General features: G+C 55.1%; 1 protein-coding gene across 1 annotated transcript in view; it reads left to right on the top strand.

The window, feature by feature from the left end:
- Positions 1-21,915, top strand: part of ARHGEF17 (Rho guanine nucleotide exchange factor 17) — a 62,069-nt gene that overhangs the window by 30,405 nt on the left and 9,749 nt on the right. Inside the window, exons 2-11 of the mRNA XM_032166899.2 lie at positions 7,676-7,753; positions 13,937-14,119; positions 16,649-16,765; positions 16,977-17,069; positions 17,291-17,467; positions 17,832-17,882; positions 18,148-18,257; positions 18,355-18,440; positions 20,942-21,060; positions 21,428-21,641. Coding sequence (XP_032022790.1) covers positions 7,676-7,753; positions 13,937-14,119; positions 16,649-16,765; positions 16,977-17,069; positions 17,291-17,467; positions 17,832-17,882; positions 18,148-18,257; positions 18,355-18,440; positions 20,942-21,060; positions 21,428-21,641 — 1,228 coding nt within the window. The remainder of the gene's footprint in view (positions 1-7,675; positions 7,754-13,936; positions 14,120-16,648; positions 16,766-16,976; positions 17,070-17,290; positions 17,468-17,831; positions 17,883-18,147; positions 18,258-18,354; positions 18,441-20,941; positions 21,061-21,427; positions 21,642-21,915) is intronic.

Below are 21,915 nucleotides of genomic sequence, written 5' to 3' on the forward strand. Positions count from 1 at the left end.
TCTCCTTCACTACCTGCAGCATGCTTGCCATTTCTTTCTCAGTTCCTGTCTTCCTGTGTAGACTGTGGTGCCCAGTAGGGCACAGACCTCTTTACTTACCTTTAAATCCCCAGCACAGTGCTTGGCATCTAGTAGGTGCTCTATAAGTATTTATTGAACTAATCAACTAATGAATAAAATTAAAATGTAATTGATTACTCATCCATTAAACCATGTATCTGTGGATTCATTCATGTATTCATGACTGTCATTGATCTGTTCATCCATTAATTTATTATTTATTCATCTATCATGATTCCATCCTTTCATCCTTTCATTTATTTAGCCATTACCATAGGTTATCTGTCCATTTGTTTGTTCATCCCTATGTCTAGCCTTTCTCATCATTGGTCCCATTTGGTCCAGCACCAGCTGGAGGACCAGGTGGCCCCCAGGTGGACAGTGCCCAGATGCAGGAGGTGTGGGTGGGCTCAGACTGGGTGGTGTGTCCAGAGACGGGTAGTCAGGGTATTGGGATTCCCTCAGAGATGGGGAAGATGTCAGCAGATTGGGCAGAAGTAGGGAGGGTTAGGTGCTCCCCAGGGCTGGTAGAAAGGTGGTCCCACAGAGCTGGGACCCCTAGCCTGCCCCTCCTGGAGTGGGGTGGTACTCTTGTAGAGCAGAGCCCTTTTTCTCCTCTCTGTCTTGCCTTCCCTGACTAAGGAGCAGGTGAGAGTGTGGCTCTTTCATGGGAGAAGAGGTGTTTATGGTGGGGTGTGTGATATGGAGAGGAGGGCTGGGTAGGCCTTCACTAAGCACCTTGTATACTTACAAAAACTCTTCTGAGCCACACTCATTCTATACAACTGCACGTACCCCAAAGGAAAATAAAATCAGCACTCAGAACAGGAGCTCAGAGGAACAATAGCAGAACCAATCTGCATAGGGGTACCGTGGCCCGCCTGGTGCCCTCAGCCCCCACCCCAACTGACCTCATCCTGAAGGGCTCTGATGCCTGTGCTGTTATGGGGCTCCCCCTGGAAACCCTGCCTCAGCGACCGACCCATGTGCTCCTGTTCCTTCTCTTTGCTTCATCTCCCCCAACCACCAGCCCCACTCCATTGCCAAGACAACAGGCTTGGATCTGATTAGTCATCCTTAATGAAGCAGCAGCAGCAAGCAGTGCCTTTGGCACCAAGTCCCGCCCCCTTCTTGGTGGCAGGGCCTTTCAGTGAACTCTTGTCTTCTGGGCACCCATATGCCTGTGGATCTCTTGACCTCAGGACCTTGTTCATGCCATGCCTCCTCCAGGAGCCCTCCCTGAATACTTTCCCCTGAAGCAGCAGTGACTCCCTCTGCTGAGCCCTATGAGAAAAGCCCTGTGTTGTCTGGGTGCTCCTGGAGGCCAACAAGCGTGGACTGATCTCTGCAGGGCCCCATCCCACTGAAGCTAGTGAGGGAATGGATGCACCTGTCTAAATCCTGAGCCACACACTGCCTCTCAGCCACTCAGAGGAAGCTGATGCCCAGGGTTGTGTAGCTTGAGAGGGTCAGATGGGGGACGAGGTGCCCTGAGAGAAAGCCAGATGTGGGTTAAGTATCCTCAGTGACCAAGCAATGAGCCAGGGTTGGGGCCCTCAGACCACCACTCTGCATGTGCTGTGGGACCTGGATGTCTGGACTGGATCACAGGCCTGTCCATCCTCCCTTTCAAGCCACCACTCAGTCAATTGGTCTGGCTGTTCCAGACCCCCTGCATGCCTAGCCCTGGGAGGAGGAAGAGGAGGAGCAGGCTCCATCTGCAGGGAAGCCCACAATCCATCCAGTTGGGAGGGTGAGAGGCAGAGAGCTGTTCAGGCTGGTCTGCCTGTCAGTCAGTAACTGCTGGGCATGTGGGGAGAAGGGAGGAGGAAGAGCTATTGGGGGCTTGTTTATTAAGCGAGCCTTCCTTATAAGTGCCCTGGCTTACAAAAGGGACAAGGATGCTGCCCTCAGGAAGCATATAGTCTCCTGGGAGAAGACGGGCTTCAATCTAGTAATTGCTTAAATGTATATTTACGAACTGCAATACATGGTTAAGGTAAGGAAAACTGAGAGCCTTTAAGAGCAGAAATTAGATGCACATGACCTAATCTGAGGATCAGGGAGGGCTTCCCTGAGGAGGTGACATTTGCACTAAAACTGGTCTTTTTTCTTTTTGAGACGGAGTTTCGCTCTTGTTGCCCAGGCTGGAGTGCAATGGCACGACCTCAGCTCACTGCAACCTCAGCTCACCGCAACCTCAGCTCACCTCAACCTCCGCCTCCGAGGTTCAAGCTATTCTCCTGGCTCAGCCTCCCGAGTAGCTGGGATTACAGGCATGCGCCACCACACCCGGCTAATTTTGTAATTTTTTTTTTTAATAGAGATGGGGTTTCTCCATATTGGTCAGGCTGGTCTCGAACTCCCAGCCTCAGGTGATCTGCCCACCTCAGCCTCCCAAAGTGCTGGGATTACAGGCGTGAGCTACAGCGCCCGCCCAAAAGTGGTCTTTAAGGAAAAGAAAAAGCATTACTAGGAGAGGGAAAAGGCATGGGCCAAGACCTTGAGGCAGGAGAGAGCATGGTCAGTTTCTGGAAGTTAAAACGAAAGTGGCTGGAGCACATCAAGCAAGGAGATGAGAGGAGTTGACAGATGGGCCTGGCTTGAGCGATGGGGATGTCCACTGTGCAGGAAACTCAGGGGAAAGCAGGTTTGGGAGAAGGAGTCAGCTGGGGGCTTGGTGAGCGTGGCAGGGTGCAGCACACTAAAAAGCATGAAGTTGGCCAGGGCTGAGGCACAGCTGCAGGGTGCTTCAGAGCCTCCCTCCATCTTGCGGGGTGGGAGCTGGTGCAAAAGCAGGTTGCTCGCCCCCACCCCTCAGTCCAGATTGAGTCTAGGTTGGGTTCTGCTGTCACTCTGGGCTTGCAAGCAACAGGTTGTGAGGATCCTGCTTAGAGACAGTCTAGGGGTGCACAGTCTAGGTATGGGAGCAGAGTCTAGGGGTGAGAGCACAGTCTAGGGATGGGAGCAGTCTAGGGGTGGGGCAAATGGACAGGGACAGGACTGGAACCCTCCAAGATGGTCCCAGGTATAGGACACAGGCCAAGCTGGGTCGGGGCAGGGGTAGGGATGATTCAAGGTGGGTGATTTGAGTGAGAGCTGCCCTCCTTCAGGCCCAAGAGCTCCTCCCTTGGGTGGAAGACCAGGGATGTGTATGTGTGCACATCTCTAAATGTCCGAGCCTGGACATATGTGCCTGTTTCTGCCGGCAATAGTTATGTAAACACAAGCACTTGTCTGGGCGCAACGATGGATCATGTTCATGTGTGTCAAGTTTCAGGTCTGTAAGGGACCGTGTTGATGTGGGTGCACTTGGCCTGACGCCCTTGTGCATACGGGTCCAGGCCTGAGGGCAGGTTTCCATGAACGTGGCCTATTCCGTGTAGGTGTGTTCGTGCCCCTTTGTGTGTCCCGTGCTCCGTGGCTCCTCGGTGGGAGCTGCGTTCGGCGTGTGCCGGCGCTGGGTACAGGTGCGGACAGAAAGTACATGTTGCCGCCTTTGTCCACGGGTGTGCGCCGACTTGTGTCCTGGAGCGGGGGATGGGTCCGTGAGCGGACGCCGCCGCGTGGGGGAAGGGGCGGGTGCGAGGGCAGCCCAGAGCGTGCTGGGGGAGATGGGGCGGCGCGGAGAGGGCGGGGACCCTCCTCCCACAGCGGCGCCGCTTGCGCCCGGCGAGCCAGGCGCTGAGGAGGCAACAGCGCCGCCGCCGGCCGGGCCGCCGCGCTCAGATCGACGCTGGAACAGACCACCGCGACCGCCACTGCGACTGCCGCCGCGGCCGGGCTGAACCCTTAGGGAGCGAGAGTGGGAGGCGGCCCCTGACTCCGCGCCGACCCCCGCCCCCGCCGCCACCCCGGCGCCCCCGCCCCGGCGGCGGGCCGGCCGCATGCTGCAGATGGTGAAGACCCTGGCCCAGTTCACCATCGCGCTGGAAGACATGCGCGATCTGGGCCCAGCCGCCGCCTCCGGGGAGGCCGCCGGGGGCAGCAGCACTGATGCCGAGGAGCCTGGGGAGGCCCAGGTACCGGGAGGGGGAGGGGCAGCCAGGGACCTGGGCCATGGCCTAGAACTCAGCCGATCCAGGAGCCAACCCAGGAGATGGTGGGGGGAGGGGAGGCATGGGGCGCAGGGGCTCTCTGTGACCGGGGATGGAGACCTGGAGATTGAGGGTGAGGAACCCTGGCAGGCGGTGGTGTGGCTGGCAGGGCAATGAGGGTCAAGGCCTGGTGGCACTCCTCTTGCAGAAGTGCCTATAGAAGCCGAGGCTGTCGCCAGTGGTATCCTGGGTCCACAGGCTCAGGAAGGAGAGGTTTTCCCAGCCCTCCTCTTAGGCTTGAGGTGGTCCCGGTGTATGTGTGTGCTGGAAGGTAGAGTCAGTTTTGCACCCCCACTGCCATCCTCCCCCTGCCGCTGGGCCTGCTGGCCCTTGGAGGAGTCATGCTGCGGTGGGAACAGCAGCATCCCCGTTCTCGCTCAGTGTGCATACCCCTGCAGGGGAGGGGAGGCTTGTTGGGGCTGTTAACCTGTCTTTGTGTATCTCTGGGCCGGCCCCAGTGGGGGCTGTAGTTCTGTCCCCTCCCCGAGCTGTGATGTGTCTCTCCACAGCCTCAAGTCTCTGAGCTGGCGGGCCTGGTTCTCAGCTGCGTGACCTGGCTGCGTTTTTTATTTCTGTGTGGGGCGGCTTGCCTTTATGGCGTCTCTGTGTTCGTGTGTGTCTTCACACTGTGCCCATCAGGGTTTCAGTCTTTGGGTTGTGATGCCCCAGTCATCCCAGAGTGACTCTGTCTTCCTGCTGTATCCCCCAGTGCCCACCTCAGTGCCCAGTGTAGCGAAGGTCTGGGGATGGGGATGGTGAGGGATGAGGGGCGCTGTGGGGAGGCTGGGTCTGAAGGGTTGTCCCGCCCAGAACAGGTGGGCCTGCTGTTCAGGCTGACAGCTGCGCTGTCGGCCTCCTGCCTCCCCTGTCCACCCTCGCAACCCCCGCACACTACACCTGTGTCTGGGCACGTGTGGAGGGCTGCTCGCACAGTGACAGGGAGCTGGCCTTGTTTTCTGTGTCTTCACTTGACAGCTGAGTGACAGGCCACTGTGCTCTGCCGCAGGGAGAAGGCTGGGAGAGAGGCAGGCATTGCAGCGTCAGCCTCCCCGTGTCACCCCAGTCTCCCGGCATCAGGCACAGCGCCAGCCCTGCCTCTCAGGAAGCCTCCCTGACCATGACCATTGTGGTGCCCGCTGGGCCTGATGGGCCGTTGTGTGGGCGGGGGAGTGTGGCTGAGGGGCCCAGGGCCGCGCCTGGCCTGGCCCTGCTGTCAGGGAGCTCCCCACGCCGTCTCACTGAGGGGGAGAAAGGGTGGACACTGGTGACCTGCTGCGTGTGGACAGAGCTGCTCCGCTCACTGCCGCCTTTGCCTTCACGGTGATGGGAGGGAGGGGTTATTAGCTCCATTTCATGGAAGAGAGTGTGGAAACAGGGCCGTTAGGTGACACCACAGTCACACAGCCAGTAAGGGCAGTGCTGGGGACCTGTGGCCCGTGGCTGCCCAGTCAGTCTGGGCGAGAACTCCAGGGGCTGGGGCCCTGAGAGTCATGAGGTGGCTGAAGAGACCCTGGTCCTTGCTCTGCCACTCATGGGCTGTGTGTGTGTGATCTTGGACAAGTCATGTCACCTCTCTGACGTGACCCCTCACCTGTGCAGTGGAAATGGCAACACCTGTGTCACAGAGCTGAGTGTGAGGCTGAAGCAAGACCATGTCTGTGGGGTGCTGAGATGTCCCTGGAGTGGGGTAGGGCAGGATTAGGCATCTGGGCCTGTCCTTGGGAGGCCTTCCTGGCCCTCCACGCTCTCCCAAGTCTCCATCCTACAGTGAGCCTTGCTCGCACTGCCTCCTTCTGGAAGCTGCCCTGATTTTTTAGAGGTCACAGGAGTACCGAGGATAGATGGTCTGCTTGTCTCCAGAGGCTCTGAGGCTCTGGTCTGCGCTTCCGGAGGCTCTGAGGTACCTTCCCACCTGTCAGAGCCCAGGACTGGCAATGGTGGGCTGGCAAGGATGGGGAGAGCCAGCCCCCCTTCCTCCCTGCCCCAAGGGGTGTCCTTCGCACCCCCACCACTGAGTTCCTAGCATGGGAGCTCGCTTTTCTGAGTGTGCTTCATTATAGGACACTGTGGGGATAGGCCTTGCCCCTGAGTCCCTCGTCAGAGGGCAAGGGATCTGACGTGGGTGTGCCACAAGCAGAGGGGGAGCAGTGGCTGGGTCAGGCAGGCTGGACAGGCCTGGGCTCAGGTCCACTAAGACATGAGCCCTGGGCAAAGCAGTGACCAGGACAACCCCACTGGTTGAGTTCCTACCCTGAAGGACTAGAGGTGGAGGCTGGAGGGATGCCACAGACATGGACACCCTGGCATTGCCGTCTGCACAGCACCTGCTGAAACCAGTAGGCCTTGATGGCAGGAGCCCGAGATACGGTCCACAGATGCTCAGGCCAAGCCGAGACCTGGGAGGGGAGGGGAGAGAGGAGAATAACCCAGAGATCTGGAGCCTAGAGGAATTAGGGGCCTTGCCCAGGATCACTCTAGGGCCTTAGAGGGGTCAGGAGTGGAGTCTAGGGGTCTAGGACTTGGAGTGGAGTCTCTGCCAGAGAAGGGAAGTTGTTGGGGCTGGTGCTATCTGGGAAGGCTTCCTGGAGGTGGGGATATGGGGGGAGAGGTGTAGAGACTGGTGGAGAGGAGCAGCAGGTAAGTTCAGTCCCATGGGCTGAACACAAAGAAGGCCTTCCAGACAGGGATGAGCACCCTGTGCCTGGGGGTGTGGGTGCAGAGGCTGTGTGACCCCTTGGGGACTCAGTAATTCAGGTCATCAGATCCATAGGATGGAGGCATCGGTGTCTGGGTTTCCTTTTTCCCCTCCCTAACATGAAGAGAATAATAACATGTACCTCACAGGGTGGCCAGGATTATTGAATAATATGTCATGCTTAGAACAGTGCCTGGCACATAGGAGGGCTTAGTTAATGTTTTTAAATGACAGAATTGGGATCCAGCCTTGTCTGAGACTGGCTGAACCCTGATACTGCCCAGCTGTGTGACCTTCAGCACTGACTTCCCCTCTCTGGTCCACAGTGTCTTCCTCTGTAGCAGGGTGGTGGTGTCTACTCTTAGGGATGGTGGGCAGCCCAGCCAGGTGGGCATGTCCCCATAGCGCTGAGCCTGAAGGTGGGGTCTTCAGAGTTGGCAGCTGGAGTGGGTGCTGGCCTGGAGGCATTGTTCTTTGCCAATGTGAAAGGTTATTGATTTTTTTAAAGACCCTTTTTCAATAGCCAGGCAGAGGAGCCAAGAAGGGGGTGGATGGCGCAGGGGCGGAGGAGTGAGCACCTAACTGTGCAAGGCCACGTGTTTGAGGTGTAAGTGGGGGGCAGGGGGAGCAGCTGAGCAAAGACCTGGCAGAGTGGAGGGCCTGGGGGCCTCGGGGGAACAGCTGGGAGCCCCGGGCGGCAGGAGGGAAGGGGCAGGAGGGCAGGGAGAGGATGTGGGCGGGTTCTCTGGGTGCCACGTGGCTACAGGTGATGGGGTCTGGGGGAAACAAGACCCCTGTTCACCCTCTGCTCCTGTCCCCACAGGACATGCGGAAGCACGTGGCCATGACCCTGCTGGACACAGAGCAGTCATATGTGGAGTCGCTGCGCACCCTGATGCAGGTGGGGCTCGGGGCCCACTCCCCTGAGAATGGCCTTTCTGAGCCTAGGAGTCTGTCAGATGTGTGTGAGCAAACCCCTTTCATGGACAAGGGACTGAGGCCAGAGAGCCGTGTTCCTGGCAACCGTTGCCTTTCCATGGAGAACCCCCAGCATGGCCATCCCAGAGAAGGAGGAAGCCTTCTCCCGGGCAGGAGAGAATGCAGAGGGGCCAGGCCACCCCAGGGCAGGCGTCCCTACCCTGCTGTTCTTTCACGTCCCATCCCCCTGGCAACCCTGACCCTGAACTCAGATCCGTGAACTCCCTCTGGTGTGCCCCCTCCATTGTATTCACTGACTGGGAAGTATGAGTTGAATAGAGTTCAGTATTGAGCACCTGCTGTGTGCAGGCCCTGTTCCAGGTACAGGAGACACAGGGATGAATAAGAGAAACCAGCCCCTGCCACAAGAGCTCACCGCCCTGCTGAGTACATAGTGGAGTATATGGGCACTCTAGAAACATCGAGGGGAACCTGCTAAGCGTGGGGTCAGGGAGGTTTCCTGGAGTAGGTGCTCGCTTCCACCGAGACCTATCTTCTCAGCAGCAGCAATGGCACACTGCAAAGCCAAGTGAGGCCTGGCACATTCAGAGGTCTACATGGCCAGCACAGAGCACAAGGCACTGGTCCTATAGCGATGCTGTTGGAGTCGGCAGAGGCCACACTGTGGGGGCCTAGAACACCAGTCGGAGGCAGTAGATTCTGCCAGGGTCCCTGGATGATCAGCAAAGGGCTTTGAGCAGGGGAGGTATGTGGCCTGATTCATGCTTCATGAAGTCTGTCTGACAGCTGGGAAGGTGGGTGGCAGAAGAGGAGGTCAAGGCCATTGAGATCAGGCAAGGATAGAGGTTACAGGAAGAGAGTGCTGAGGACAGACACTCAGGAGGTGAACTGGTCAGGCCAGGTGTGGTAACTGGTTGGATGTGGGGGGCAAGGTGGGGAAGCCCAAGATGATGTCTGGACTCCTGGCCTCGGATAGGTGGGGCCCAGGGGAGAAGCACAACTGGAGCAAGGTGGCGAGTTCAGGCTCAGACATGAACCTGGGAAGGCCCACAGCCGGGATGCACACATGGCCTGGGGCTGGATGAGTGTGGACCTGAGCTGAAGTGGGGCCTGGCAGTCACCGTTGAGGATGAATTTGCCCAAGCTAGCTGGGCAGAGTGACAGCAAAGGATAAAGGTAGAACCTTCACCCTATGGAAACATCCAGAGCGTTCACTCACTCACCATTCATTCATTCACTCACTCCACAAATCCACGGTGAGCCCCTTCTACGCTCCAGGTAGTGTTCTCTGTGCAGGGGCATTAGTGGTAAGGGCCTGTCTTCTGGAGCTCACGGTCTGTGGCAGAGACCGACAGTGACCAGCCAGACATCACACACAGTGACATGTGGTGATGCAGAAGTGCACACACAGAGAACCTACACACAACAGGGATACGCCTTAAAAGGAGGGAAATTCTGACGTCCTACAACATGGATGAGCCTGGAGGACACGATGCCAAGTGAAAGAAGCCAGTCTCAAAGGACAAGCACTGTCTGATTCCACTTGCATGAGGTTCCTGGGGTAGTCAGACTCAGAGATGAAAGGTAGGATAGTGGGTGCCAGGGAAAGGGTGCCAGGCTGGGAAAGGAGGGAATGGGGAGTTACTATTTAATGGGTATAGGGTTGCAGTTTTACAGGATAAAAAGAGTTTTGGAGCTGGATGGTCACACATTATGAATGTATTTAATACGATTGAACTGTACATTTAAAATGGTAAATTTTATATTATATATATTTTACCATAAAATACATTGCATTTGTTTATTGTTTTTAAAAAGTGCATGGGGAAATGAGAACACAGAAGGAGGCCTACCCTGGTGTGGGGGTCAGGGAGGGCTTCCCTGGGGTTGGGGTGTTTAGCTGAGATCTGAAGGGTGGGTAGATTTCAGCAGAGAGAGCCCGGAGGGATGGCTCCCAGCAGAGGGTATGTCAGGGACAAAGGCCGGGAGGCTGGAAGGAACCTAGAGCAGCAGGGAACCAGAGGTGGCCGGGTGGCTGCAGGAAGGAAGCCTGCTGGGCATGGAGCTGGGCTTTCCTGTGCACGCAAGGAAGCCATAGGAGGGATGCAGCCAGAATGCCAGGCAGGAGGAGTAGACATGGCAGGGGCCTGAGGGGGTCCTTTGCCATCCCCTAGGTGAGAGCTGGAGGCATTAGGGTCAGACAGTCCAGGGTTTAAGTCACTTGCATCCTCACTGGGTGATACTAGCCTAATCACCTCACCTTCTCTGAGCCTCAAGTTTGCCTGCGAAATGTAGCTAATCTACCTATCTCCCATCAAGAAGACTTAAAGGTGAGCCAGGCGTGGAGGCTCACACCTCTAATCCCAGCACTTTGGGAGGCTGAGGTAGGCGGATCACCTGAGGTCAGGAGTTCAAGACCAGCCTAGCCAACATGGTGAAACCTCATCTCTACTAGAAATACAAAAATCAGCTGGGCGTGGTGGCAGGCACCTGTAATCCCAGCTCCTCCGGAGGCTGAGGCAGGAGAATAGCTTGAACCCGGGAGGCGGAGGTTGCAGTGAGCTGAGATCCTGCCACTGCACTCCAGCCTGGGTGACAGAGCGAGACTCTGTCTCAAAAAACAAAACAAAACAAAAAAACAAAAGGTGATGACGGCACCCATGCCTGTTCACAGGCAGGAGGCAGGAGCAGTGGAGAGCTGGGAGCAGGCAGGGCCTGGGCATGTCTTTCTACCTCCGCCAAATCTCCTGAACCCATCCAGGGCTGCACTTGGGAAAGGGTGCAGGACTTGTGGGTGGAGGAAGCCAGAGTGTTGGGTGAGCAAGGTGGAGGTGGACAGGAGGATGTCACATGAACCCAAGGACCGTCCCTGGAGGCAGCCCTGGAGTGTGGGAGGAGGACTGAGGTCTGGCTCCAGGTCAGGAGCATGACTCTAGAGCCAAGCCACCAGCATTCAAACTTGGCTCCATCTCCTGGCCAGCTGTGTGACCTGGAGCATGTCACATAACTAGTCTCTGCCTCAGTTTCCTCATCTGTAGAGAGGGGATAATAATAGACCTGCCTTGAGTGCAGATAATTAGAGAGACATGTTTATAATTTAGCATACTGCCTGCAGCTCTGCAAGCATGGTAAAAAGTTGCATTTAATCTTTGTATTAACCTTGTGAGGTAGATATTATATTCTTTATACAAAGTATACAAAGAAACGAAGACTCACAGAGCTTAAGAAACTTGCCCAGGGTCATCCATCTAGTGAGTGGTATTAGTTGACATTCACCGAGTGCCCACTATGTGCCAGGCACTGTTCTGAATGCGTTAGAACAGTGAGTTAGTTCATATAAGCCTGACTATAAACCCCATTTTGCAGATGATGCAGCTGAGACACAGAGAAGTAAAGCTGCTTGTCCAAGGTCACAGAGTTAGGAAGTGCCACACCCTGGGTTGAAACCCTGTCATTGTGACTCTGGGTTCTCCTTGTCACCCACTAGTCTGCACTGCCTGGAGCACAGTGGTATTCAAATTGAGATTGGACTCCATAGTCCCAGTGTTAACTTCCACGATCACTGCCCTCACTAATTGATAAGTGTTGTTCCTGCAGGCCAGGTGTTCAAAATGAACAAAGAAGTTAAATAGAAGTTAGGAGCCAGAAGGAGGGAGGATTTGAAACTAGGTCTGGCGGGGCGCGGTGGCTCACGCTTGTAATCCCAGCACTTTGGGAGGCCGAGGCGGGTGGATCACGAGGTCAGGAGATCGAGACCACGGTGAAACCCCGTTTCTACTAAAAAAAAAAAAAAAAAAAATTAGCCGGGCGTGGTGGCGGGCGCCTGTAGTCCCAGCTACTCGGAGAGGCTGAGGCAGGAGAATGGCGTGAACCCGGGAGGCGGAGCTTGCAGTGAGCCGAGATCGTGCCACTGCACTCCAGCCTGGGTGGCTGGGTGACAAAGCGAGACTCCGTCTCAAAAAAAAAAAAAAAAAGAAACTAGGTCCTAGGGCTACACCCTTCCTCAGCGTCACCCTCACCCTCTGAGCCTATTTTCAACTCTAACACTCGAAGCTAACGCCCCTTTCCCTGACCACCCTGACGAGCCCCCCTCCCCTTGGCACCTTGATCCCACTCCTCTTTTCCATAGCACTCACTGTCTTCCACCATGCTGTATAGTAATTTACGTATTTATTGTGCTTCTTTCCTGCCTCCCACCACTCAACGTGTTAGCCCCACAGGGGGTCTGTGCAGTGAGGTGCCCCAGTGCTGGGCGGGCTGAGCATTGGTGAGTGAATGGGGCATTGGCTTGTGCCAGGTTCCGTATTGGGCTCTCAGTCATTGTTTGTTCTTTCCTCCTGCTGTGTGCCCACTTCTGTGTGGGGTGCTGGGACCCTGAGGTGAGCGGTTTAGCTGCTGCTCCTGCTCCTTGTGGAGCAGCGGGCCCTGACCCAGCCTAGGAGCTGGCTCACCTGTGGGTAGGAGACTGCCTGCCTATCTCCTCACCATCATCCCAGCCTTTTCAGAATCCCCAGCTAAGAGAGAAGATTCTGTTGAGCTTTACTTTCTCAAGCTTGTTTTACAAAACAAGCCAGATTTTTAAAAATGTTTAATATAAATGTTATTGCAACATCACATATGCTTTTTCAAACAACACCCTCCTGTTTCTTTAGCCTGCAGTTACAGCGTAGGGCCAGTAGAGGGCGACCTCTCCACAAGCGCACTGGCCCCTGAGCTGGGCTATTAAAGCTAGGGGAGCATCTTTGCATCTAGATTTGACGTAAAATAACGGGAGTTTTAGTCACAGACTGGCCAGCAGATCTGAAATCTGTAAAACAGCGTTCAGAGAGTGTCATTAAGAGCCTCCAGTAACTTCCCATGTGGTCTCGTGATCTCCCACGACCCTCCCTGCTTTATCTTCACACCATTATCACCTTATTTATTTATTTATTTATTTAGTCGCTCAGGCTGGAGTGCAGTGGCGCGACCTCAGCTCACTGAAACCTCCACCTCCCAGGTTCAAGCAATTCTTCTGTCTCAGCCTCCCAGGTAGCTGGGACTACAGGCGCACGCCGCTATGCCCAGCTAATTTACTGTTTTAGTAGAGACGGGGTTTCACTGTGTTGCCCAGGCTGGTGGCGAACTCCTGAGCTCAGGTGATCTGCCTGGCCTCGGCCTCCCAAAATGCTGGGATTACAGGCTTGAGCCACCGCGCTCTGCCGCATTATTGCCTTTTAACTGACTACGAGATTTCCACACGTCATCCATTCTGAGACTCGTGGTCTTCACATTTTAATATCCCTAAATCAGGGTTCGTTCTATAATTGGTAGCATATCATAATTTAATTGGCAACCAGTTTTTCTTAAATATAAAATAATGGCCAGTGCAGTGGCTCATGCCTATAATCCCAGCACTTTGGGAGGCCAAGGCAGGTGGATCACTTGAGGTCAGGAGTTCGAGACCAGCCTGGCTGACATAGTGAAACCTTGTCTCTATGAAAAATATAAAAAACTAGCTGAGTGTTGTGGCGCACACCTGTAATTCCAGCTACTCGGGAGGCTGAGGCAGGAGAATCACTTGAACCCGGGAGGCGGAGGTTGCAGTGAGTTGAGATCGCACCACCGCACTCCAGCCTGGGTGACAGAGCAAGACTTCATCATAAAATAAAATATTTCTTAGATTTGATGAAATATGATATTTTAAAAAATTTCTTCCATTTGTGTGTTTCATCAGACTAGATCCTAAGCTCTATCAGGACAGGGATTGTGGTCTTTCTTATTCACTGCTGTCTCCCAATTCTTAGAACAGTGCCTGGTACGTAGTAAGTGCTCACTAAATCTTTGCTGAGTTAGTGGTGGGAGGTCTTTCAAGGAGCCCCATCTTGCTTTCCTCATTCCAAGCTCTGCTTGTTCACAAATTAAACAAACCTCTTCTGAGCGTCTTTGCTCCCATCTTGTGCCAGGCCCTGGGCTCAGTGATGAGGGCATGAGCTTAGATCTTCCCATCTCCCTCCTAGAGCTCTTAGTCTCATGAGGGAGATGTGGAAGGCAGGGTGCTGAGCTGCAGGCCCTGGTGATTCTGTGTGCACTCACACAGGGGCCCTGTGTAGGTGGGGTGTGGGTGGCATCTCTGAGGGAGTGTACACCGACCCTGTGGGTCCTTCAGGGCTACATGCAGCCGCTGAAGCAGCCAGAGAACTCCGTGCTCTGTGACCCTTCACTGGTGGACGAGATCTTCGACCAGATCCCCGAGCTCCTGGAGCACCACGAGCAATTCCTGGAGCAGGTTCGGCACTGCATGCAGACCTGGCATGCTCAGCAGAAGGTGGGAGCCCTGCTCGTCCAGTCGGTGAGTGGCCCCGCTGCTGCCAACTCCCACAAGCACGGGCCCTCCTGGAAGGGGCTGGATGTGGCCACGGACCCCACCCCTACCCACCCCACCTGGATACTGACTCTGTTCCCAGATCTGACCATAGAACTTGGCTAGACCTTAGTACTTACCCCAGCCCCTGGGTGGACCTGAACTTGGACACTCCCCTACCCCAGAGCTTGGCCAGACTCTGGCACGGACTCCGACCCCAGCCAGACACTGACTCTGATCCTGGACCCTACCCCGCCCCCGGCTGGCACTGACGTGACTCTAGTCCTGACCCCAAGCTGGTGCTGACGCTGACCCAGACTTCAGATGGATGCTGGTACTGACCTCCACCCTATCTTTACTGGAACCAAAATAACTGCCCTGGTCCTGACCCTGGACTTGGGCTGGATGTTCATGCTGGCTGAGTCTTGACTTTTTCTCCATCAGATATTTTCATCATAATAGCATACCTGTTTGCTAGGCATTGTTCTAAATGTGTTGTATCTATCAACAGCCCTGGTAGGAGAGTGTGTTGGTTACCCTGATTCTAAAGATGGTGACTGAGACATGGAGAGATTGGTAACCTGATGAAAGTTACAGTTAGGAAGTGGTGGAGGACTCAACTCCAGAAAGCCTGTTTCCAGTGCCCCAGCTTCCCCTACCCCATACTGCCTCTCACCACAGGCCAGATCTCCACTGTACAATTGTCAAGCTCCCACAATAGCAAGTGAGATCTTAGAAAAGGTATTGACTTCAGAATTCAAAAAGAACATCGAAAGCAAAACCAATAAGCATTTAATTAAATGCCTGTAAAACATAGCATGCCATTTTCATTCATTGTTAAATTTAGTATTTATAAGAATTTAATTACATCTGAAAAACTTCCAGTTCCATTTTATTTTGCCAGAATTCCCAAGAATACACCATGATGACTGATAAATCATAGCCAAATGCAAACTAAATGGTTTCTCAGAGCCACATAATTTCAAAAGCAAAATTGTAAAAATTCTTGCAAAAATTTTACAAGTGAAAAATTATATCTATTTCTGTGGGATGTATGTTTCAATATATTTGCTATGCTGTGGGGTGGGGCCTTGAACCATCTTAGAATGTCCTTGCTGACCCAGAAACTGATGGGACCAGACAGGGGTGATGGGGTCCCAGCTTGGATTGAGTGCTGATGTCTCCAGCCCATCATCACTCTCAGTGTCAGTAAGCTCAGCCCCCTGCCTGGACCTTGATACTGACCATGGACTATGGCGAAGCCCTGGACCCAGAGGGGTCAGCACAGGATGCTGTGTCCCAGGGTGGGGGTGGTTGGTGAGGGCTGTCTTCCTCCCTTTGCTTCTTCACACCCTGCCCTGTTCTGTCCAGGGGCAGGGGCAGTTGGCACCTTAAAGGGACAGGACTCTGGCCAGGCGCAGTGGTTCACACTTGTAATCCCAGCACTTTGGGAGGCTGAGGCAGGCGGATCACGAGGTCAGAGTTTGAGACCAACCTGACCAACATGGTGAAACCTCGTCTCTACTAAAAATACAAAAATTAGGTGGGCGTGATGGCACGCACCTGTAATCCCAGCTACTCTGGAGACTGAGGCGGGAGAATCACCCGAACCTGGGTGGCGGAGGTTGCAGTGAGCCGAGATCGTGCCATTGCACACTCCAGCCTAGGTGACAGACTGAGACTCCGTCTCAAAAAAAAAAAAAAAAAAAAAAAAAAAAGACAGGACTCTGAGGGGTACAGAAATATCACTAATGTGGTCACATAGCTTATCCATGGTACAGTTGAAACAGGAACCCAGGTGTCCTGGTTCCCAGACAAGGCTTCTTACCAATAACCTCCATATTTAGTCCACCATCAGCATCGAGCAGGTATTAGCCACCAGCTGTATGTCCTGCCCTGAGCTAGGCTTTACTGTGGGTGGGATGGGAGCACTTTTCATGGAGAGGGAGAACTTGTCCTAGGAAATCAGGAGAAGCCAGAGGCCAGGTGGAGTACCAGGCAGAGCTGTAGTCAGGGAAAGGAGTACTTCCGAGAGGAGGCAGAACTGGAGCACAGCCCTGAGGCGGGGCGAGATTTGGATGAGGAAAGGCATTCCTGGTGGGGGGATCTGCATAAGCAAAGGCCAAATGGCTAGAATGAGTCTTTGTCACTCAGAATGGGGAATGGGAGACCTGCCTGGCTGGACTTCATGAGGGTGGAGGTCTAGGGATGGAAATGCCCAGTTGGAAGTGAGAGAACCAGGTCTGAGCTCACAGGATACATTCAGGTCTACATATGTGCATACATGAACAGTCACACCCAGATAATATGAGCACTCATATATCCATGTGTACACATGCACATACGCCTAAACACGACCACACTTAGAGCCACAGGATACGTGCCTGATCCCTTAGAGATTGTATCATTTCTAGTTGGAGGGAAAAGATGGTGACTCATGAATCAGTGAAAACTAGGACAGGGTGAGGTGGGGTGAGGGACACCTTGAGGGTCCCCAACCTGCCTCCTCCTCCACAGTTCTCCAAGGATGTCCTAGTAAACATCTATTCCGCCTATATCGATAACTTCCTCAATGCAAAGGATGCTGTGCGTGTGGCCAAGGAGGCGAGGCCTGCCTTTCTCAAGTTCCTAGAGGTACTGTGGGCTAGGGCAGGGGGATGGAGGTGACCCTCGCCTTGGGCCAGCTTTGAGGGCCCCAGGAGCTCCCAGCCTGGGTACCATAGTCCCAGCCACTGGGCCAGCCTCCGCTCTCAGGCTGAGCTGGAGGGGCTTGCTGGGGACCTGTCCCTGGACATAGTCTCCCTGGCATGTCATTCCTCACACGGTGCCCATCCATGGGTTTCAGCAAAGCATGCGTGAGAACAAGGAGAAGCAGGCGCTGTCTGACCTCATGATCAAGCCTGTGCAGCGGATCCCACGCTACGAGCTTCTGGTGAAGGTGGGCATGGAGCTGGGTGGGCAAGTGGGCAAGGCCTGGAAGGATGGGGGGATACAAGGAGGTCTAAGGCCCCTGCCTCGCTGAGCCTGACATCAGGGTCTGTAGGGGTCAGGTAGGAAAGAAAGTCCTCTTTGGAGTCTACCCATAGTCCCTCGTGCTCCAGCAGTCTGGGGCCCCAGGGGTAGCTAAGCAGTCAGGCCTGGTCCCCATTCCCACCCCAGGACCTCCTGAAGCATACACCTGAGGACCACCCGGACCATCCACTCCTGCTGGAGGCACAGCGGAACATCAAGCAGGTGGCTGAGCGCATCAACAAGGGTGTGCGGAGTGCCGAGGAGGCGGAGCGGCATGCCCGTGTGCTGCAGGAGATAGAGGCTCACATCGAGGGCATGGAGGATGTGCGTGCGCCCTGCCCCACCCCACCCTACCCCACCCCACCCCACCCACATCTGTGTCCACTCGGCCTCTGTGTGCATCTGTGGCCACCTGGAATCGTGGCTGTGTCCATGTCCGGAACCACAGTGTGTTTGCATCCATGTCTGCCGGTCTCTGTGGCCACACGTCTCCACCTGTCTGTGTTCTTCCACGTGTCTCTGACCTTGGGTCCTGTGGCCTGGCAGCACAAGGGCATTGGGAGGGTGGGCAGCATGCTGCTTCCATTGGCCTAGCCCATGGAGTGGGGCCGAGGGATCACTGGGATTTGTGGAGGGGATAGGGATTAATAACTGGCCTTCGAGATGCCTTGTCCCTCCTGTCCCACAGCTCCAGGCCCCTCTGCGGCGGTTCCTGAGACAGGAGATGGTCATTGAAGTGGTAAGAAGTGTCCCAGTGTCTGCCCGGCTGTCCCCACCTCCTCACTTTGCCCTCTCTTCTGCTCACACCCTCTACCTGCAGGTCTCCCTGCTCTTTCACCCCGAGGGGAGCCCTGGTTGAGTCCCCACTCTGCTCTGACTCTCTGGGCAGCTGGGGAAGAGCCCTCACTCTCCCTGGGTCTCAGTGTCCCCTTGGGTACTATGGGCAGGTGGGAGGGCTTCTGGACTGTGTCCACCCAGCCTGAATTCTGCCTTGGGCTCCACAGAAGGCGATCAGTGGCAAGAAAGACCGGTCTCTCTTCCTGTTCACGGACCTCATCGTCTGCACCACTCTGAAGCGAAAGTCAGGCTCCCTGCGGCGCAGCTCCATGAGCCTGTGAGTGGCTGGGCCGGGGTTTGGGTGGTGCCAGCAGGGGGTTGGGGAGTGCCCCACTCCCCAACCCTGGCCAGAGCGCCCCATTGGCTCCCCACAGGTACACGGCAGCCAGTGTCATTGACACAGCCAGCAAGTACAAGATGCTATGGAAGCTGCCGCTGGAAGACACAGACATCATCAAAGGTGGGTCTGATGCTAGGGGTTCTGGGTGTTGGGGTCTTCCTCTGAGAAGCCCTCCTGGAGGGTCTGAGCTCCAGCCAGTCTGGCTGCTTGTCCAGCTGCTTTTCCACTTTTGGGCCTTGCTTTCTCATCCAGTGCAAGGGGGCTGGCATGAAGGACCCATTTGGCACCCATTTGGAGCCAGACAATCTGTCCATGCACACCTCCTTCCAACTGGGCAGGGACCTAGGCTGGCAGCGGGAGCTGGGTGGGGGTGGTGCACAGAGAGCAGCACCACTGTAATTAGCCATTGATTCATCTGTGCAAAATCATTTGAGCGCCTAATATTAGATGATGTTGCACTGTCTGGTTCAGCGGTTTCACACACAGGGAACAGACACTCGCTTGAGTTACTGCAAGCAAAGGGTTGATTGGAGCCATCCATGTTGTTCGGGGCTGAGACTGCTGGGAGCTGAGGCAGCTTCCAGGAGCCGCTCCTCCTGCGGCGTCTGTCTTTCTTCCCTTCTTGCTGAGTCGGCCCTGTTCTCACTGCTGTTAGCTTTCCCTGCTTCCTCATAACTCCCGTGATCAGACCCAGGCTGGCTCCTGGCTCAGCTGGAGGGGAGCTCACCTGGAGCTTGGCCCTCAGGGTAACAGACAGGTTTGCCCGGCCCCTTGGTGAACCCAGGCTTGCCCACTATGTAGGAGTACCAGCTGGTTATTACTCTAATTGGTCCAAGTCAATAGAATGACCACCTTTAAGTTAGGTGCCCACTCCTGGTCCAGTCAGCTGTGAGCAAGAATGGGGCAGGGTCATATGGAAGAAAACATGGCTGCCCAGGTGGTGAGGGTTGGGATGGGACAGTTCATGTCAAAAGGAGTAGATCGGCTTCGTCTCTTCAGGCTGCTTTAACAAAAATACCACAGACTGGGCAATTTATAAACCAGAGGAATGTATTGCTCACAGTTCAGGAGGCTGGGAAGGCCAAGATGAGGGTGCCAGCAGAACTGAAAGGAGCCTGTGCTTCACAGAGGATGCCTTCTATGTGTCCTCACTTGGTGAACAGGCTCCTTCAGGCCTCTTTATCAGGGCACAAATCTCATTCACAATGGTTCCCCTCTCACGACCAGGTCACCTCCCAAAGGTCCGCCTCTTTTTTTTTTTTTTTTTTTTGAGACAGTCTCACTGTGTTGCCAAGCTGGAGTGCAGTGGCACGATCTTGGCTCACTGCAACCTCTGCCTCCCGGGTTCAAGCAATTCCCCTGCCTCAGCCTCCCGAGTAGCTGGGACTACAGGTGCGCGCCACTACGACCAGTTAATTTTTTTTTTGTATTTTAGTAGAGACGGGGTTTCACCATGTTGGCCAGAATAGTCTCGATCTCCTGACCTTGTGATCTGCCCACCTTGGCCTCCCAAAGTGCTGGGATTACAGGCCTGAGCCAACACGTCCGGCCAGGTCCGCCTCTTAATACCAACACACTCAGGATTCGATTTCAACCTGTGAGTGTTGAGTGGACACAAACATTCAGGCAACAGCAGAGCTGTTCCCAGCCTCGGCCTAGCAGGAAACTCCACTGCCATCCACCGGGCACACACTCTTCTTCCCGTAGACACAGTGAGACAGCCTCCCTGTCCAGTGTGACTCCATCTTACAGTTACAAAGCGTGCCCTCCCCTCCTCAGCAGGCTGCCTCTCACCCCCACGGGGTTCTTGGTCACAGGGCCACTTCAGACAGGACTTGCCAGTCTCAGGGTCCATGTCTCTAGTGCTGTCATGACCCATCCAGGGCTGCCTTACCATTCTGCAACCTGTGGCCCAAATATTAAATTTATATACACCAATAACACATTCTATAAACTAGATTGGAGAAAAACAGGAAAAGAAACTCATTTAGGAAAAAGCAAAAAGAAACTTCTTTTCCCTTGATTTCAAGACACATGTGTCCTGGCCCAGCGGTGGAGGCACAGCTCCATGTATGGACCACTGGTCCAGAGTGTGCGTCCCAAGCCTTGGGTTGAGGGTGGCAGGCCGTCTGCAGGACCAGCCGCTTGGCAGTGTTCAGGTATGGGATAGGACCATAGAAATCCAGGGCACCATGCACTGCCCCCTCCTTTGTGGGGCAATGAGTCTCTTGGTCAGCACATTTGACTGCCTGGGGCTCTGCCTGCTCTGCCAGGGCCCCCACAGGAGGCTGCAACGCCACAGCAGTTCCTTGTCAGCCGGGGCCTGTGTGTCGCAGAGCCAGCTGCCGTTTGATACTCCGTGCTCTCCCAGGAATTCTCCGTGGGCCTGACATCCTGTGCCACATGGCTCTGAATCAGGCCCAGTCCCCAGCTCACAGGGCTGGGGTTCCTCTGGGACCTGCCTGTTAACTTTTTTCCCAAGTTGGGGTTTCTATGCTCTTGGTTTGTCAGGTCCCACCCCAGGCCCAGCTGCAGGCTATGCAGTGAGGGAAGGAGAGTCTGTCCCAGCCTGACCTTGTCTGTCTCTGTATCAGTCCACGGCCTTCCTCTCTCCCCTCTAGGGGCATCCCAAGCCACCAATCGGGAAAACATCCAGAAGGCCATCAGCCGCCTTGATGAGGACCTCACCACCCTGGGCCAAATGAGCAAGCTCTCTGAGAGCCTTGGTTTCCCCCACCAGGTCTGTGCCCTCTGCCCGATGCTGGGGAGCCAGGGGGTGGGAGGCTTCTGACCCTATCTGAGAGATAGACAGCCCTGACATTTGCCTGAGGGAAGAGACATCCCTTTCCCTCATCTGAAAGCAAAAATTGCAGCCTCCCTCCATATGGGGGAAGTAACATGTTCCAGGTCTGAGGGTGGAGACATAGCTGCATCCCTATCCGAGGGTGACAGAGGCCCCATCCCCCATCTATCAAAGGAATCCAGGTCTGAGGGAGGAGACAGTCCCACTTGCTGTCTGAGGAGAGAGGCAGGTCCCCACACATTAAGGGCAGGTGCAGGCTCTGGTGAGATGCTGGGGCCTGAGGCCTGGGCCCTCTTCTCCACAGAGCCTGGACGATGCGCTGCGGGACCTCTCAGCTGCCATGCACCGGGACCTGTCAGAGAAGCAGGCGCTGTGCTACGCGCTTTCCTTCCCGCCAACCAAGCTGGAGCTGTGCGCCACTCGGCCCGAGGGCACCGACTCCTACATCTTTGAGTTCCCTCACCCTGACGCCCGCCTTGGTTTTGAACAGGCCTTCGATGAGGCCAAGAGGAAGCTGGGTAAGCCAAGGCACATGCTGGCCCTCTTCTCCTAGAGCTTCCAGGCAGGAGGCCAGAGGCATCTCACAGCTGTCTGTGACTTCAGGGGCCAGAACCACAGTGCTCTGTGCTCCGGCTCCACCTGGTGGGGAGGGGGGCTTCTGCAGTGAAACATCAGACTGAATAATAGCTGTGGCCTCCCTGGCAGGGAGGGGATTCCATGGATAAGGTCTCACTGTCTGTTGGACCTGCCCCATAGTGGGCACCAATAGCCAAGACCCTCCCCATACCCTCC

The sequence above is a fragment of the Hylobates moloch genome, unplaced genomic scaffold (genome assembly GCF_009828535.3).
Source record: "Hylobates moloch isolate HMO894 unplaced genomic scaffold, HMol_V3 SCAFFOLD_11, whole genome shotgun sequence".
NCBI classification, from domain to species: Eukaryota; Metazoa; Chordata; class Mammalia; order Primates; family Hylobatidae; genus Hylobates; species Hylobates moloch.